The sequence below is a fragment of the Cetorhinus maximus genome, chromosome 12 (assembly GCF_964194155.1).
Source record: "Cetorhinus maximus chromosome 12, sCetMax3.hap1.1, whole genome shotgun sequence".
NCBI lineage: Eukaryota > Metazoa > Chordata > Chondrichthyes > Lamniformes > Cetorhinidae > Cetorhinus > Cetorhinus maximus.
Genome location: NC_135890.1, coordinates 95,266,188 through 95,284,166, shown reverse-complemented (window position 1 = coordinate 95,284,166; position 17,979 = coordinate 95,266,188). Strand labels below are relative to the sequence as shown.

Here is a 17,979-nt window from a genome sequence, read left to right as displayed (position 1 = left end):
AGCTGCATTGGCAAGAATAGGAGTGGAGACAGTGTGCACATCCTGCAGTGTGATGGGCTTTATAAGTCATCACAGGCCCATTTTCCTGCAGTTTTCGTAATCTGAAAGGCTCAAAGATAAGATAATTTGAAGAAATTCTTTAGAGTTTCTTCTTCATCAGGTGCCATGTTTTACAATGTGGTGATCATGGATCTCCAACTTTCACAGTCCTTAGTAGCTAACTTCTCGGTGTTCTCAAATCTTATGCCTGTTCTGCTTCTTAAACTGTCAGTGTATTTCAACCTTTGTTTTCCTGTTGTTCCACTACCCTCAATTTTACCAGTCTCTACCAGATGTTCTATTTTCTCTCTCAAAAGCATATGCCCAAATAATTGTAGCTATCTCTTGGAGATCCAAGACCATAAGACATAGGAGCAGAAGTAAGCCATTCGGCCCATCGAGTCTGCTCCGCCATTCAATGAAACCATGGCTTATCTGATAATCCTCAACTCCACTTTCCCCATAGCCCTTGATTCCCTTACTAATTAAAAATCTGTCTATCTCAACCTTGAATATACTTAATGACCCAGCAGTAAAGAATTCCACAAATTCACCAGCCTCAGAAGAAATTCCTCCTTATCTGTCTTAAATGGGCGACCCCTTACTCTGAGATAATGCCCTCTCGTCCTAGACTCTCCCAGAAAGGGAAATAGTCTCTCGGCATCCACCCTGTCAAGCCCCCTAAGAATCGTATATGTTTCAATAAGGTCGCCTCTCATTCTTCTATACTCCAATGAGCTACAGGCCCAAGCTACTCAACCTCTCCTCATAAGAAAATCCCTCTATGCTTGGGATCAACCTAGTGAACCTTCTCTAGACTGTCTTCAATGCCAGTACATTTTTCCTTAGATAAGGGGACCAAAACTGTTCACTGTATTCTAGGTGTGGTCTAACTAGTGCCTTATATAGTATTAGCAAGACTTCCCTATTTTTACACTCCATTCCCTTTGAAATAAAGGCCAACATCCTATTTGCCTTCCCTATTATCTGTTGAACTTGTATGCTAGCTTTTTGTGTTTCATGCACAATAACCAGAGAAGTCCTTGTGTGCCTGCTTTCCTCAAAATCTCGTTGGTTGTGATGTCTGACTAATCCAGATCAAATATCACGAAAACCACATAATTGTTGCCTTTATCTTCCATTATCTTGTTTATATTCCAACCTTTGCATCCCGTAGTAACATTGACCAGCTGCACTTGCTCTCCATAGGGATGTTCTTCTTAGGGTTTACAAACTAAAAATTCCCAAACTCAAGACATTCAAAAATAATTATGGAAGCAATGTAAAGTTCAGTCCAAAGATCAGTAAACAATGTCAGTTATTTTTGGCAACAGTACACTCATGACTCCTACTGAGAAAGCAATCTAAAATACAAATTACTATGTTCCAATTTTTAAAACTTCCATTTTCTTCCCGTTACACTTTTGGTCATATTGATCACGTGAAAAATTCGCCCTTTCTTTTAAAAGTGCTGCCTGTTTGAGACCCTTCAGTTACTCTGCAGGTCTCTGGCAGGCAACTTAGTCGGTGTAAAAGATTGAAATTTTTGCTTTCCTGCTGCATAAATTGTCCTGTTCCACTGCACTACAGGTTTTGCTTACCAAAAAGGGAAGAGTGACAACCAAAAAATCATGGCAACTTGGATCCTAACTGAACAAAATCCTTCTGTGCTTGCTGGTATAGTAGCTCTGCAGTGGTTTCAGAAATTGGGCTAATAAATTTAACAAAAAAAACATATGTGCGAACTAATCATCTATATTCTTCTCTACAAAGTAGATTGTGTTGCGCTATTCTGTGCTCCTCTCACAAATTCCGTTGGACGAGACTGTGCAGGTAGATCAGTCTGAACTGAACTCACCTCATTAGGACAGACAATTGCCCCCCACTACAGATCACGTGTTCCGTGCAGAGGTGGGCGGAGCTTCTCCCCTTGAAGTTCGGACAACCAATTGGCCTCGCTACACACCACGTGGGGCGGTTGCGTGCTCCACCCACAAGGTCGACGTGGGCCGAGCTTCTCGCCCCGCCTACGTCTCGGCGCGCGGAATGCTGGGCGCCTGTCGCAATCCCGCCAAATTGAAAAAAACAGTTTGTGCAGAGAAGCCTTGGATTATTTTCTGTAACACTGATCGTTTTGAATGATACTTTAGTTCATTTTTATTTGGCGTCGGCCTCATTTGTTCACGGTAGGGATCATATTAATTGCTGTGTTTGATAAAGCGAATTCTCCCAGATTGGTAGAGGATTCGGTATTTGGGCCTTTTAGTTAACAGTTAACAGAGAGAAGACAGTACTTACTGTGTAAATAATCCACTTGAAGCCAAGGCAGATCATATTGCATACTCAGTTCCGAGGAAAGGTGATATTGGACCCGAAACGTTAACCTCTGTTTCTTTCCCCGCGGATGTTGCCAGACCTGCTGAGCTCTTCCAGCACTTTGTGTTTATTTCAGATCATACAACATTTTTTTATGTTGGACTAACGTGAATGTTTCGGTACAAATTCTGATTGCCAAATATGGTGTTTATTGCTGGCGAATCACGAACTAACTTGAACCTTCCATTGGCTATTTTAATTCGTGTATATATCACCTTCTCCAGCATCTTTGCTCAGTTATCCAGCTGGCTGGGTCTTTATTCCTATATGTCCTGTGTATCTCACCTGCAATGAGTTCTACTCTCACACGTTGCCTCTCAACATGATCTATTCTTGACAATATTTTCTTTCCCATCTAAATGCTGCTCCTTGATGACATTATCCAAAAACACAGTGACCTGGATTTTGCAGTAGTAATGTCAATGGAACTGTTGGTATTTGTTGTTATTCTTCTGAAACGGAGGACAACTTCTGGAGTCTGGATTTATGCAGTTACACGCGGAAATCCAAAAGTTGCTGACTGTTTCTGTGCATCCTCCATAGGGTGCGCTATTTAAGAACCCTCAGCCTGCAATCAATTTTAATTCATGAGAACTTGTCCTTTATGCTATCCGTCTCACTATAAAAACTGTTGAAAAAGTTATACCTGGTTGAAAGTTTATCTGGGTTTCTAATATCATATTCAGTTCATAATGGAAAACCTCCTAGCCCTGAAAAACTAGTTTTATATTGGTGGAATGTCAAACTTCCCCATTATGATAAGTTTTACATTAATCTTTTTTCAAGAGTTTGTGTTCAGTTTCTATTTCAATCCCATGTGTGCACACCATTTATTTTTCTCTATAAAATTTGACAAAGTGAAAAATAAGAAGTGTATTTTATTTCCTGGTTTGCTGTCTCGGGAAATACTTCAATGTGATTAGCTGCTTGCTCTGCTTGGTGACAAAACTGTTGCTGGATGCTTGGAGATCCACTTGGATGGTGACAAATTCAAATTAATGTTTCTAAAGGGGAAATCCACATCAGAGATTGCTAGATTTTTGAGGAAAGCGTGCTTCAATATCAGTGGTGAGTGCAGTTGTATCGTTGCAGATCACAAAACCTGAGCCAATATCAAGTTCCACATGCTGACAACATCCAGTTCTACCTCACTATCAACATTGTTCTTGGCCCCTCCACTGTCTGGTTTATCAGGCTGCTTATCCAATATCCAGTAATGTATGAGTAGAAATTTCCTCCAGATAAATATTAGAAAGGCTAATTATTGGGAAAGTGAAATTAATGTTGCTAAAAGATAGAGGATTCCTCATTTGGCCCAACTATATCAAAGATCTTGTGGATAATTTTCCCTTTCAGGTAGCCACTGGGAATGTGGTGAATCATCACTTGCTAGACTGCAGGAGCCATATATTTAACACTTTCATCTAAAATAATGTATGAAGTCAGGTAGTGAAAGACCTGGAAAATATTAAATTGGGGGTGCAGATGTGCAGGTACAGATGTGTGTCTGGCAAAGAACTGGTTTAGTCATTCATCACCAGATCTGCTGAACCACACCAAGTGCAAATACAAAAGCGAAATATTACAAATGATGGAAATCTGAAATAAAAACAGAAAATACTGGAAACAGTCAGACCTGGCAGCATCTGTTGCAAGGAAAAACTGGGTTAACATTTCAGGACAGTAACCTTTCATCACCACACCAAGTGCTGCTGAGCTCATTCTACCAATGGTGACATGAGGAAAAACTATGCAGTGAGCAGTTAGGATCTGGAATGCACTGACTAAGAGTATCGTGGTTGCAGATTCAGTTGTTGCTTCAAAGGAGAATTGCTAAGCACCTGAAGAGAACAAATTTGGAGGGCTATAGGGAAAGGGTTGGGTAGTGGACTAGCTAAATTGCTCTTGCAGAGAGCTGGCACGGGCACGATTGTTTGAATGGCTGCCCTCTGTGCTGTAACCATTCTATGATTCCTCCTAAATCACCCATTATTCCAGGATTAAATTGGACCGCATAAATAACCTCCAACTTCTTCACCAATTGTCTCCTTAAACCCCCTCTCTGCTCATTCCACATCCCAGCATCATAGATGCCAGTCTTCAGCCAATTCGATTCACTCCACGAGATATCAAGAAATGGCTGAAGGCACTGGATACTACAACAGCCATGGGCCCTGACAATATTCTGGCAATAGTACTGAAGACTCGTGCTCCAGAATTTGCCACGCTCCTATCCAAGCTGTTCTGAGGCACAAAAGTCAGGGGTGTGATGGAATACTGTCTACTTGTCTGGATGAGTGCAGCTCCAACGACACTCAAGAAACTTTTACACCATCCAGAACAAAGCAGTGCACTTGATTGGCACCACATCCACAAACATTCGCTTCCTCCACCACTGATGCAGTGTGTACTATCTATAAGAGGCACTGTAGGAACTCATCAAGCCCCCTGAGACAGCACCTTCGAAACCCATGACCACTACCATCTCAAAGGACAAGGGCAGCAGATGGATGAGAACACCAGCACCTTGAAGTTCCCCTCCATGCTACTCACCATCCTGACTTGGAAATATATCACCGTTCCTTTGCTGTCGCTGGGTCAAAACCCTGCAACCTGCTTCCTAACAGCACTGAGTATAACTACACCACATGGTTCAAGAAGGCAACTCACCACCACCTTAAGGGAAATTAGAAATGGGCAGTATATGCTGGCCTAGCTAGCGACGCGCACATCCCATGAATGAATTTTTAAAAAAAATCATTAACAAGTACGAGGTGTTCATGGAGGACTTTATTATTCAGGTTGAGACCATTTGTTTAACTGCTTTAACTCCTTTGCTCTTTCCTCTTGCCCACTCACCCAAGGCTCCCCTGCCTTATTGTTGAATTCACTTTTTTAGTTTATCCCTTTTATTCTCTCCCTAAGTTCATCTTTGTCCATGAGACCCATCTCAAGCTCCCGTAATTGCAATTTCACTTAGCAGCCAACTGCCCAATATTCCCTTTCTGTCTCTCATGTTAGCTGACATTGTTAGTGGCTGTTTCTCCTTTGGCACTGACCTCCTACTTTCAAAACTAGTCATCGTCATCCCGCCTCAAGAAAACAAGCCTCAATCCCTCTGACTTTGCAAACTGTCTCACTATCTCCAAACTCCCTTTCAAAAGTCTTTGGATATGTTGCAATCTGCTCCTATTTTACCTGCAATTCCTTGTTTGAATCTCTGTAATTGAGTTTCTGTCCCTATCGCAAAACTGAAATGGTCCTAATCAAAGTCACAAATGACATCTGAGACTGACCATGATGCTTTATCCCCTCCTTGACCTTTCTGCCACCTTGGATTTTGTTGAGCAGACCACCATTGCTGCTGAAACCCTCAACTTTGCCTTTGTGTCCTACGGACTTAAATATTCCAATATTCTCCTAGCCAGCCAACCATCCTAAATGACCCACAAGTCTCAGTTCATCCAAAATTTTCTTGTATGTAATATATCCTATGCATAGTGCATTTGTCCCTATACCTTTATCTGCTCTTTCAGCGCACTGCTTAAAACAAACTCTTAATGGCTCCTTCTTTGCTCTTTGTTCATTTTTCTTTCTGTTCGTGCCTCTGTGAAGTGCCTTGAGATGTTTTTTACATTAAAGGTACTGTAAAGTGCAAGTTGTTGGATATAGGAAAGGAAGGATACAATTTTTTAATATTACAAAACCCAAAGGACAAATATCTCTGGCTCATTTAAGTTTTAATTAGTTATGTTTGTGAAATTAAATTGAAGCTAGCCATTAAAAATCAATTGCTTATCTTGGTCAAATGTTCAAACAAAATAAGTAAAATATAATTGGCTACTTGTATTTTTGATTATAGCAATCATTCAAGATGTGGAACGAGATTGAACTTCTGACAAATGATGATACCGGCAGTGGTCGGCTAAACATTGAGGCCAGAAAAGAGAGTGGTGCAGCCCTTTATCAAGTAGATACTATAGTTAAAATATCCTCTTCAACAACGGTAAGATTTTATTTTTATGGGGGGGGTGGTGAGATAACAGCATAACTTCAAAGACAAAGTAAAGCTGCAGTACTTTGGGATGGTTCAAATATTTAACAAGTGTTTCTTGTGTTCTGAATAATTCTCTAACACAAGATCACCTCAGTTAAGATAACATCTTTGTGATAAAAACAAAAAACTACTGCGGATGCTGGAAATCCAAAACAAAAACAGAATTACCTGGAAAAACTCAGCAGGTCTGGCAGCATCGGCGGAGAAGAAAAGAGTTGACGTTTCGAGTCCAATGACCCTTCAACAGAACAGACCCTTCTGTTGAAGGGTCATTGGACTCGAAACGTCAACTCTTTTCTTCTCCACCGATGCTGCCAGACCTGCTGAGTTTTTCCAGGTAATTCTGTTTTTGTTTTTGTTTAACATCTTTGTGTCCCCGTTTGCCAGTCAGTTGGTAAATTCCTAGAGGGCGTATGCCTGAAAGATATCATTAGTTGTAAGATCAGTAATCCTTTGGTTAGCTGCAATCTTTCAATTCACACTGAAAGACTCTGGGTGTTTTAATGATTGAGTACACTAGAAATTGAGTAATCTTGTGAACAGAAATCTTGTGAATAATTCAGTTTAAAGATCAAGACCAGTATTTGTAATGGGGTGGGGAGGTAATCCAATGAGTGCTTCTCAACTTGGGTGCAGACTGATTCCACCGCTGTTAGGGAATTTGCAATTCACTTCCAGCAAATGCCTGTGTTTATAAAATGCAGTGGGTGCATTTTAAAATTCTAAAATTGCTGCCAGCCCAAAGTTTTTTTTTTTAAATTGTGGATCAGCGACTTTTTCATTTGCTGGCCTTTGTCAAATGCCTTCACAGCCTTATCTGTCCTGAGAAATGGGAGAAGAAAATTTTTATATGAAATGCAATACTGCAGTTTCAAGTGTTTTTATTTTTCAAAGAATTTAACTGCTAAGTTTAAAAGCTGTTGTAAAGAATTAACATTGCCTTTGCCATTTAGGTAACAGTCTGTCCCAAGCTTCATGCCTTTTGCAGCTCTGATGGCTGTGTGGTTGTTGTGGACCATTCAGTATTGCTTATGGATCAGATTTGTCAATATGTGCAGATGCAGCTTCAGTTTGGTGAGTACTGTTGGCTAATTTGGTGTTTTGTTCCTCCAGAATGTTCTACCTAGAGTAAGGGAAGCAGATGTTCAGAACTACTACCAGTTCTGAACTGGTAGTATCTGTGAGGGCCAGATTAAGATAGTATAGTAAACTTGCAGTAATAGTTTCCTAGATTTCATGGAGTTCCTCAGAAATATAATCAGTTTATACAGCCCTTACTTGTTGGTGCAAAAATAAGAAAAGAACAAATTTGCATTTATATTGAACCTTATTACATCTTCAGAGTCTCAGAATATCCCAAAGCACTTTACCTACCATTAATTATTTTTGAAATGTAATTGTTGTAGCTCAATGCAGAGGTTAACTCTGTCCTTGTTCTGGCCGAATCTTGAGATATGTGGTTTCCCTTCCAACCAGGGAATCAGTGTGTAATTGATATCAGCTTTTATTATCAGGTCAGTTTTGTCTGTTGTAATTTGACTCTGCACTGTTTCCCATCTGGAGTCCTGCATATTGGCTTTAAAGCTAGTTTATGTCTGAGATGAATAGAATGCTACAGACTGTGTTTCAGTTAAAATAATTGGCCTTCAAAGATGTTGTTATTTTAAAATAAAAAGTAAGACCTTTACTATTGAGGAATGGTATGGCAAAGGGCTTGAAGCATTTCCTGGTGACTGCGGAAGTAAGAAACAATACAACTCATCTAGACTTAGCATTCATCATTGTAGCTGCTTAACTTGGGATGATGAGAGACTGGACAAAATAAGAGGCATTGCTTCATGTCCTAGAAAAGTGCGTTGCCAGTGATTAATTAACAGCTCAATACATTATAGTGTTTAGTTTTAATCTCAACAGCTGTGAAGGGCAAGAAGCTCAGGAAGATGCTTTGCCATGCCAGATTATCAGGAAATTTGTGAAACATGCTTGAAACACTGCTGAGCTGTTTGGAGGCAATTACATTGTGTTAGGTATACTTAAAGAATATTGTTTGAGTTCAGAGCATATAAAGCAGCTGAGATGCAACGTATGTCCCTATTTTCAAACACCAAGGTTATAATGTATAATACCAGCTACATAAACAGTTATGCATATAACGGTTCCTTTGGTGCAAAACTGTTTCCTCAAGGCTCCTGAGCATAGAGTTATATTCAGGGGCAGCTGTACTGTACTTTTTCTGGTTCCAAACTTCCTCCTCTTGTTTCCTGAAGGCTGCGACAGATGCTGGGGTACAGATCCACAGTGTTGGTTGCCCCTGTTATTCCATCCAAAATGGCTATCCTTCATGTGTGAAACTATATGATGAGCTATGGCTTAAGATAATTTGAAATAACCTAGTTTGTCAGGATGATATATGCACTGGAATTATACTGTTTAAAATTTCTTCAATCTGGGTCACTTTTAGATGATGAGTTGCATAATACCTCATGCTATGGGTGACCATCGGCAGTCTTAAAAATACTGTGACAACAACAACTTGTATATAGATAGCACTTTACATCATTAAAAAGTCCCAAAGTGCTCCACAGACGTGTTATAGAGCAAAATTTGATACTGAGTCTCACAAGACAGATGACTAGATGCTTGCTCAATGAGGTAGGTTTTTAGGAGCACCTTAAAGGAGAAAAGAAAGATAAAGAGGTTTAGGGTGGGAATTCTCGAGCTTAATAAAGGCAGAAAGCATTGTAGCTTTCTGAAGAACCATTTCTTTTGCCCTGTCATAGGACCATATATCCTGAACGCCGCCTACCCATTATCTCTCATTCTGTTGGCTGTCTAAATAACTGTTCAATATATTTGATTCCTAATTCATCTATTTTAGACACTGATGTGGATGTGGTTGCACTCTGTCAGGAAGGACAATTTCTGATGGTTGGAGAAAGAAATGGAAATCTTCATCTTTTGCATGTAAAGTCCAGACAGACACTCTTAACTAATGTAAGTGGAGATTTGCTTATGTAGTTGTAAATAATTTTCTTGACCAAGCATCCCAGCACTGAAGCATTTTTTACAAGGAGGTTGATAGTTTGAAGCTTTCGAGATTCTTGAGATTGCAGAATAACTTGACTGTTTTATTTGTGCGTACCACTATATTTGATCTGCCAACTTTAGTGTTATGGCTTCCTATTAATAAATATTTGCTAATTATTTTTGGAAGCAAGATATGAACAATTCCATATATTAAGCAATAATAGTGTAATTGCCAATGTTGATATTGCTATAATTATGTTTAATCTATTTACAATATTTAGATGTTTGCAGTAAAGCGTATTATATGCACCTTAAACTCCCCAAATAACAATATTCGTTTACACCTCTTGTCTTCTTTGGAAGTCACTGATGAAGAACTCTTCAGAAGGGAAGGCCTATCTAAGCCTTACTTTGGAGAAGGAAGCCCCTCATTCAGGTACAGTTTTCTTTTCATTGATAAGCTATTGCTATTGGCCAGAAGTAAGCTCATGAAAGGCAGTGTACTGTTAGTTGTTTTTAAGTTGAAATGTTAAAGAGCAAATGTTGCAATTAATGTGACAGCTAATTATTTCTGTTAATTCCAAGTCTTTTACTGTATATTAATTGAATTTTGAGAAGGTTAACTAGTTTTAAAGTACTGCAGACCATTACTTGGGTTTTTTAATTGATTTAAAACAAACCCTATTTCTGGTTTTGGTTATGCTGTTGCATGCTAGAGGTCAGCCAGATTGCCTTTCCAGCGTGAATGAGGGACAATTGAAAGGTAAAACACCCCAGGATGATCAGTTTGCACTAATATGGACTCAACGGTGACTCTGTTTCACTCTCCATGGATGCTGCCAGACCTGAGTGTTTCCAGCATTTTCTGTTTTTATTTCAAATCTCCAGCAGCTGCAGCATTTTGTGTTTATTTTAGTTCTTACCTAGTATTTCTCACTCTCCCACAAAATTTGCCTTGTTCATCTCTTAGCTATACCCCCACGTTGGCTGTTCTCTTACTACTTGCGTACCTATTAAAATTCTTGCTTTTTTTCAGTAGATGTAATCTAGTCCAATACAAATGGTTCCTTCAGTAATGATAATCTTCCAGGACATAATATTTAAAATTTGTTTGATGACAGATGAGAAATATTGCTAGATAATTCAATGCATCAGGAGCATCAAATCCAGAGCAGTGACACAATTCCCTGTTTTAGTTAGATGTAATAAGTCTCCAGATGACAAGTCAATGCTTTTCTCAAAATAAAATTGTCACTAAAAATTAAATAATTGTTTTTTTTATGGTTTAAAAAAACTTGCAAGTACTGTCAATTTTCGATTGTTGGGCATTCCTGATTCTCATTGCTCTATTATTGGTGACCATGCCTTCAGCTGATTAATCCCTAGACTATGGAATTCCCTCCCTAAACCTCACCACCTCTCTTCCACGATAGTTTCCTTTCAGAAACTCCTGAAGACCTACTACTTTGATTAAGCTTTTGGCCACTAGCCCTAATAATTCCTTAATATAGCTCAGTGTCAAATATTCGTCTGATAAGTGCTCCTGTGAAGTGCCTTAAGAAACATTGTAAAGGCGCTATATAATTTTAAGTTATTGCAGTTGTATATATGTTAATTTCAGATGAAGACTTTTTAAAATTCTGCTTTACGAGCAATTTATATCAACCTTCTCTTTTCTCTTTTTACTTTCCCTTGTCTTTGTACTTCATTTTCACAGGCTTTGGAGATGAGAAAAATGCCATCAGTTTCTTTCTTAGTTGTCTTTCTTTCCCCTTTAACCCTGCTTCAGTCTTGCAACTGTAACAGACAAATATCTTCTTAGAGAAATTGAATCACGAATGTCTGTTCAAGGTGATGATTCTCATTCTATACAGTGACGTTTCAATTCTGCAAACCTTTCATTTTTCCTTTAGGTACCTACTATATGGTCCTGCTAACTAGCAATGGTTTCTTCTGGATTTCATGCCTTCAGCTTGCTAGACTTCAACAAGGTAAAAAACTTACATTTAACTAGGATTTATATTAAGACTGTAATGCATTTTGGAAAGGAACAGAAAAATGGGGTGAGAGTGAGGAGAGGTGCAAAAGTTTTTCGAAGCAATTCCAGCAGAGTCGACTGTAGATTCTGCCATTAATGGTGGTGCAAAGGTGGTGGGGGGAATGCGTATAAGGCTAAAATTGGAGGATGAAAGGAAGTAACAAGAACAGCTTATATTTATATACTACCTTTTAACTTAATGAAGCATCCAAATTTGCTTCATAGGAATATTATAGATCAAAGTATGACATCAAGCCACATAAGAACTTATTAGGTCAGGTGACCAAAAGTTTGGTCAAAGAGGTAGGTTTGAAGGCATATCATAGAGGCAGAGAGGTTGTAAGAAGGGTATTCCAGAGCTAGGGGCCTAGACAACTGGTGCATAACCACTAATGATGGAGCAATTAAAATTGGAGATACACAAGAGGCCAGAATTAGAGGGTATCATGGAGGGTTTTGGAGGTTGGAGGAGATTACAGAGAGAGGGAGGGGTGAGGCTATGGAGAATTTGAAAACAAAGATGAAAATTTTAAAATCAAGGCATTGCTTGACCAGGAGCCAGTGTAGGTCAATGAGCGCATGGGTGATGGGGGAACGGGACTTGCTGTGAGTTATGACACGGGCAGCAGAGTTTTTGATGATCTCAACATGTACAAAGGATTGCCTGTGGGAGTCCAGCCAGGAGTGCATTGGAACAATTGAGTCTAGAGATAACAAAGGCATTGATGAGGGTTTCAGCTGAGCTGGTTGAGCTGAGATAGGGTGAAGTTGGGCAATGTCATGGATGTGGAAATAGGAGGTCTTCGCGATGGCACAAATATGAGGTCGGAAGCTTATCTCTGGATCAAATGTGACAGCAAGGTTACAAACAGACTGGCTTAATATCTGACTGTTGCCATGGAGAGGGATGGAGTCAGTAGCTAGGGAATAGAGTTTGGAGAGAGGACTGAAAACAATGGTTTCAGTCTTCGCACTAATTGTAGGAAATTTACACTCATCAAGTATTGGATGTTGGATACGCAGTCGATAATTTAGCAGCAGTGGGGAAACAGCGATGTAATAAAGGATTGAAGAATGTTGCTGAAATGTGGTTTAGCAAGACCATTAAGAAATTTGAAAATCAGGGTAACGCTCATAATTTTAATGCGATGGTGTAAAGAGATTGATTCTAAGTAAGGCAGAGAATGATGGGTGAACAGGACTTGATTTAGGAAAGATTGTGGCCAGCTGCATTTTTGGAATTTGTTGAGGATGAGTCTGTAGTGCTGGCAAAAGCATGGACTGAGTCTCAAGGGGTGAGGCAGCAGTTGGAAATGAGGCTGGTAATGTTGTTCATATGGAAATATTTAGCCTTGATGATAAGATATGACATGGGGTTTGTTGATGTGTTGGATCAATTTGGCACCAAACAAAATGCCAAAGTTTTGCACGATCTGGTTTAACCTCAAAGATTGGCTGAGGAGGGAAGTGAAATCAGAGGTAAAGGAGAGGAGTTTATGGTGAACTCTGTACTGTGGGCAGTGACATCATTCTTCCCAGTATTAATTTGGATGAAATTGTGGCTCATCATTATTTGATGTCAGCAAGCACTCAAAACTTGGTTGACTGTGAGGTTGAGAGAGCTGACAGAAAAGGGCAGCTGGGGTGTCATCTCATTAGCTGTAGAAGATGTTGATGAAATCACAAAGGGGCAGCATGTAGATGAGAACATAACTTGGGGAATTCTGAATGTGCAGGGTGGGAAGAAAAACTATTTTTGTAGTTGCCCTTGCTGAGTTTGTGTAGATAGGAATGAAATTATTCAAAGATAGTCCAATGGAGCTGTACTTAGAGCAGACAGTCTTTTATAGCTTTGGCCAGGGCTTCCTTATTGTTCTTGTCAGGGCAGAAGCCGGATGAGAGAGATTGAAATGAATTTTTGAGCAATGGGAATGGGGAAAAACATGTCTGTGGAATTCTGAAGGCAGATGCTTCTCACTCTTGATCTATTACTCGTTGCTAGCCTTAAAAGGTTTGTTGAACACCATAAGAACTTAACTCTGATTCTGTTTTTCATCAATATATAAATAAAATTTAAAGCAAAATATACAGAGTATTTGATGCCAATGTGAATTGACATTTGTAAACTTGTTTTGGGATAAAAAGTTGTTTTCAAAAAAAGCAATAGTTTTGCAAATTAGTCAGATTTAATTATATCAATTTGATTCTTCTGCCTAGTGTGGACTTGCTCCGTCAGATTTTTGTCTTCGTTTCTAGCCACAATTGGCCATGTATTCTCAGTATTTCTGTTTATCTTAATTCCAACTGGTTCTTTCTATGCCTTTCTCAGTTCTGTTCCTTTTCCCAACTCTTGTTTTTCATTTTATTATTCATGGTATATGGGTGCCACTGCTAAGGCCAGCAATTATTCTCCAAGCCTAACTGCCCTTGAAAAGGTAGTGCTGAAGTACCTTCTTGAACTGCTGCAGTCTATGTGGTTGAAGTATTCCCATAGTGCAGTTAGATAGGGAGTTCCGGGATTTTGATCCAGCGATAGTGAAGGAACGGTAATAAAGTTCCAAATCAACATGGTGTGCGACTTGCAGGAGGTGGTGTTCCCATGCAAACCCTGCCTTGGTCCTTCTATGTGGTACAGGTTTTATGTTTGAGAGGTACTGTTGAAGAAGCCTTGCCGAGTTGCTGCAGTGCATCTTTAGACGGTATGATACACCGATGGTGGAGGGAGTGATTGTTTAAGGTGGTGAATGTGGCGTCGATCAAGTGGGCTGCTTTGACTTGGAAGGTGTCGAGCTTCTTGAGTATTATTGCAGCTGTATTCATCCAACCAAGTGGGAAGTATTCCATCACACTCCTAACTTGTGCCTTGTAGATTGTGGACAGGCTTTAGGAAGTCAAGAGGTGAGTCACTCACTGCAGAATACCCAGCCTCTGACTTGTGCTTTTCTTCCTCTGGTGAAACTCCCATTAGCTTGCCCCAGTGCTGAGTTGTGCCTTGACTGGATTCAGGCTGTAGGTACAATATAATAACACAGTTGGTGCAAAGTGAAGTAATTTTGCACTGGTATCCACACTGATGCAAAACTTCGAATGTTAACAGCCTCTTTTTTTTTAGGTTGTAGATCGTTCCCTCTTTTATTTCCCAAATCCCCAAAAGAAACAGACTGCACAGTCTTCTCTCGATTTCCCGAGAGACCCCCAGCTATGAGCAAGCTGAGCTATGTGTTAACTTTAGTTTGATTGTTAATAATTGCCTTCAGAGTGTGGTAAACAGTGTTACTGAGTACTTTGTTTCATTTTTAGAATTTGTATTTGAATGTTGATTGTTCCCAGTGAAATGGAAGGGACGGAAAGAGAAATCCAGCACTGTTCTTTACCTTAAGTCCTGCTCCAAAACTTTGCATGTTATGAGCAACATTCTGTTACCTTAGTGTCATCATCTTCTCCTTGTGCCCGCACTCCATGCCTCCTGCCATAAATTTGAAATGCATGCCAACCTCTGTACTATCACACCCAAAAAGCTGCTGCCCATTTCTTGGACATCCCTTTTTAAGGTTGGAGTGCATAAATGGAAATTGGCCCAAGATGAGAGAAAAGCAGTGAGCATGCCTGGTGGCTTTTAAAGGTCATGGATAAGTCAGAGAAGGAGACTGGAGCATGAAAATATAGTGGGGGGCACACCTGCAGTTCTGCTTCCATTCTCCTGTCCTGTTTTTTTTTACTCCACCCCAACCCTATGTTCTCAGAATTCACTGCTAGAAATTCATCCTAGCCCACTCTGCTCCCTAGAATGAATGGCTGCTGATCCCATAGCTCCAATGCTCCCAGATATCAGGAACTCCCTTTCCACTGCTCTTGAACTCTGGAAATTATTCCTAGTGCATGACATCCATCCCCATGCCACCATGTCTTGGGTCTCCTACCCAATTCCTATATACCTTCCACCACTGTTGATCATAATGTTATTTGGTATCAGACCTGCTGACTCATTTGTCTATTATTGATTTGAAATTTTTGTTCCATTTATAATTTATCATTTCTGGTATTCTGATTTTTTTTCTCTATTACAGCAATTGAGACGATGGACTTTGATACAACAAAAGCAGTAAGACCTCAAGACTTTTAATGTCATTATGCTATGTCTTAATACTGCAGGAAAACACATTGCAGTTCCTTTTAATTTTTTCTTTTCCCTATTAGCTAAAGGAACAGATCAAGATCAAATATGTTCAGACTGAGGATAAGCACACAGATGGCTGTAACCATGCAGTGATTGATTGTTTGAAAAATGCTAAACTTCTCGTTGGGGTAAGTGGTTTCCTCATAAATTTTGCAAGTTATTTGACATTAGTTGTTTGCAAATCTAAATCATGATTATCAACATTAGTATTGGAAATAAGGTTTTCCACTGCTGAGACATGCATCAAACTACTAGCAATGAAAGTATCCAGAATGGCATGTGTCCTGTTTATCTGTGGAGGGGTTAATCTGTATTTATTAGGATACAGTAGTGCTAGTAGGTAATCTGGAGTCTAGAGCATAATTGTGATGTTTAGCTATTAAAATGGAATTTTGTTTGATCTGACTTGTTCTCTTTAAGACCACTGTTCAAGTTCTCTTTATGGAGAAATGGTCTAAATCAACAGTTCATGATAATACTAACAGCTCATCATTTCCTGAAGTAAGTTTGAGGGTAACTGAAGTTGCGTATGCAGCTCTGAATTCACATCAGAATTCAGTTTAAAATCACTGTGCAGTTGAATTTTGGCAGGGGCTCTCCCAGTCATGCATTGTAACTGTGTTGGGGGACCTGCACTATTTACACTGTTTCTCCAGCTTGTCTGCATCATCTAAAGCCATTTTGTTTTGCAAAGGTTGGCTTGTTTCAGTGATCAAGTTTGAAGGATTTATGCCAAACACCAGGCATACCTAACAAAAATCAGAAACAGAAGAGAATCTCTGGAGAAATAGTTTGTGTTAGATATTCTAACTCTCTTGAAAATGCATTCTCCATTTGCTCACATATGGATTTGCTAACTAACTCTAACACTTTTTGTTTAGTAATTTAAAAACTAGGGAATAATTCAAATGCTTGTCCAAAAATTCAAAAATGCTGTAGTTTATGTACATCAGGCTATTTTTGTTCTCTGTATTTTTTTAAATAAAGGCATATGATACAACTTTTTTATTTGCAATGCAAAACACAGCACCTGAATGAGGTACTAGAGGGTGCCTGCAACTGTGGATCCATATGCCAATCAAAGTGAGCACCTTCAGTAGAAGAGGGGAGCATATTTGGAGAGAAACAATAAGAATTTCTTTTTTTGGGCCATTTAATCTTTTCTCTTCTGCAATTCTGTAGTATGGAACAGCTTTCGCTCTTTGCTTGTATTCACAATGTGCTGCAGAGAAGCTATTGGCAATGCATTTGGGTGTAACATATAATGGGAATGAATGTATGTAATGTGTAACATGCATATTACGCTTGAAGGGTCTTTGTAATCTCAAACTGTGTTTTTATACTGTTGAGGCAATTATTATTGTTTTTTCTGCCTCAATAAATATGTACAAGAAAGAAAGTATTTTGTTCATTTTTTTTGTACTTCAGGGCACAGGTGACTATGTACTATCAACATGGAACATAAATACTCTCAAGGACCTAGAAGTCAATAATGTGGTTGATTCATCCATAATCAAAGGTCAGTGTGAGATTTGAACAGTGAGTCATCAGTTTAGCAAATATTTATTACTATAGCTTTGTGATTTGTTAACACATTTACTGTCCCTTTTTTCTGTATTGTGCAATTAGTGTCGCTATCTTTCCTCTTATTCCCTTCATATCACTGTCCAGAATTAGGGGCCAGTCAATGGTAATCTTCATATCTGCCATAAATATCAATTCTCAAAGAAGAATTGAGTGCATGGTCATCAAGAACCTATTTCTAGTTAATGTTTCTTTCCTGCCATCCCACGCTATTATAAGAAAATCCAAATGGGAAACTTAGTTAAGACTGGGGTTCATGTTCCTGTGTCAGAGGAAACACAACTGTAGAAGTCAGTGGAACTCCGTTTTTTTGCGATAAATGTTTTTACTAGTGTATATTTTATACTCAAGTGAGAGATATTAATATTGAAAAATATATTTGCAACTTTAGCACAGTGTCAACATCAAGGACATAATTTAAGAATCAGAAAAGCTCAATTAACACATACAGCATTACCTATGATCACATTAATTTCTCAAGACCTGTTCTAACCATTTCTCATTTTGTTACACATAGTGCATAGCCTACTGTTCTTGACTTGAGAATTAATCCAAATTCCTTTTGATGCTTAAGTGGGGCAGCAGTGACTCCTATAACTGGCAGGCCATTACAATTATTACATTTTAAAAGACTGAGCTAGCTGAGTCCTAATGGACATAGCTGTTAGATTGGGTCTGTAG

At 39.2% G+C, this 17,979-nt stretch overlaps 1 protein-coding gene across 2 annotated transcripts in view; it reads left to right on the top strand.

The window, feature by feature from the left end:
- The first annotated feature begins 2,090 nt into the window (after positions 1 to 2,090).
- Positions 2,091 to 17,979, top strand: part of kntc1 (kinetochore associated 1) — a 133,052-nt gene continuing 117,163 nt past the window's right edge. For both annotated transcript variants that reach the window (XM_078554126.1, XM_078554125.1), the window contains exons 1-9: positions 2,091 to 2,225; positions 6,278 to 6,421; positions 7,426 to 7,546; positions 9,351 to 9,466; positions 9,863 to 9,935; positions 11,413 to 11,490; positions 15,605 to 15,639; positions 15,735 to 15,842; positions 17,143 to 17,233. In XM_078554126.1, the coding sequence (XP_078410252.1) occupies positions 6,290 to 6,421; positions 7,426 to 7,546; positions 9,351 to 9,466; positions 9,863 to 9,935; positions 11,413 to 11,490; positions 15,605 to 15,639; positions 15,735 to 15,842; positions 17,143 to 17,233 (754 nt within the window). In that variant the 5' untranslated portion in view covers positions 2,091 to 2,225; positions 6,278 to 6,289. The remainder of the gene's footprint in view (positions 2,226 to 6,277; positions 6,422 to 7,425; positions 7,547 to 9,350; positions 9,467 to 9,862; positions 9,936 to 11,412; positions 11,491 to 15,604; positions 15,640 to 15,734; positions 15,843 to 17,142; positions 17,234 to 17,979) is intronic.